We start from the raw sequence: 423 nt of genomic DNA, 5'->3' as shown, positions 1-423 counted from the left end.
GAGCTATCATGCCTAAGCTGAAGCATCCATCCCCTGCAATGTCCTGCCACCATGATACAACTTATTATATCATGCCTTAGTAAGGAAAGGATTACTGAAATCATCGGCGTACCTGATGACATGATAGTCCTTTGGCCAGCTTCTGGCAATCACCCTCGGTGAGCTTGTACAGAGGAAGATCACCGGGGCATCCATCCGGTTTCTTCCACTCAAAATCAGGCCTCGTAGCAGTCTTGAGATGGCTGAGATGATCCTCGTTTCTGACTAGGAAATACAAACCCTTTGGCAAACCCGAAACTCTGTGGACAAACAAGGCAAGATGAACCTCAGCAGTATCCCAAGGAAGAGCTCGAAACGGGAGTGCAAGTTGATCCCTTTGCCTTTGGGGCTGGCCGGAGCCGGAAGGGAGGCAGTGCATCAGTA

At 49.9% G+C, this 423-nt stretch overlaps 1 protein-coding gene across 1 annotated transcript; it reads right to left on the bottom strand.

Annotated features, from left to right (window-relative positions):
* Positions 1 to 4: 4 nt before the first annotated feature.
* LOC104775112 lies at positions 5 to 418 on the bottom strand (the record flags this gene model as incomplete). Its single annotated transcript, XM_010499383.1, has 2 exons — positions 113 to 418; positions 5 to 43 (listed from the first exon to the last, which is right to left on the bottom strand). Coding segments are annotated over exons 1-2 (345 nt in total), but the record flags the coding sequence as incomplete, so codon positions are not given.
* Positions 419 to 423: the final 5 nt, after the last annotated feature.

Source organism: Camelina sativa, unplaced genomic scaffold (assembly GCF_000633955.1).
Source record: "Camelina sativa cultivar DH55 unplaced genomic scaffold, Cs unpScaffold08828, whole genome shotgun sequence".
In the NCBI taxonomy this organism is placed as follows: Eukaryota; Viridiplantae; Streptophyta; class Magnoliopsida; order Brassicales; family Brassicaceae; genus Camelina; species Camelina sativa.
Note: the sequence above shows the minus strand (reverse complement) of the source record. Positions and strands in the feature narration are given on the sequence as shown.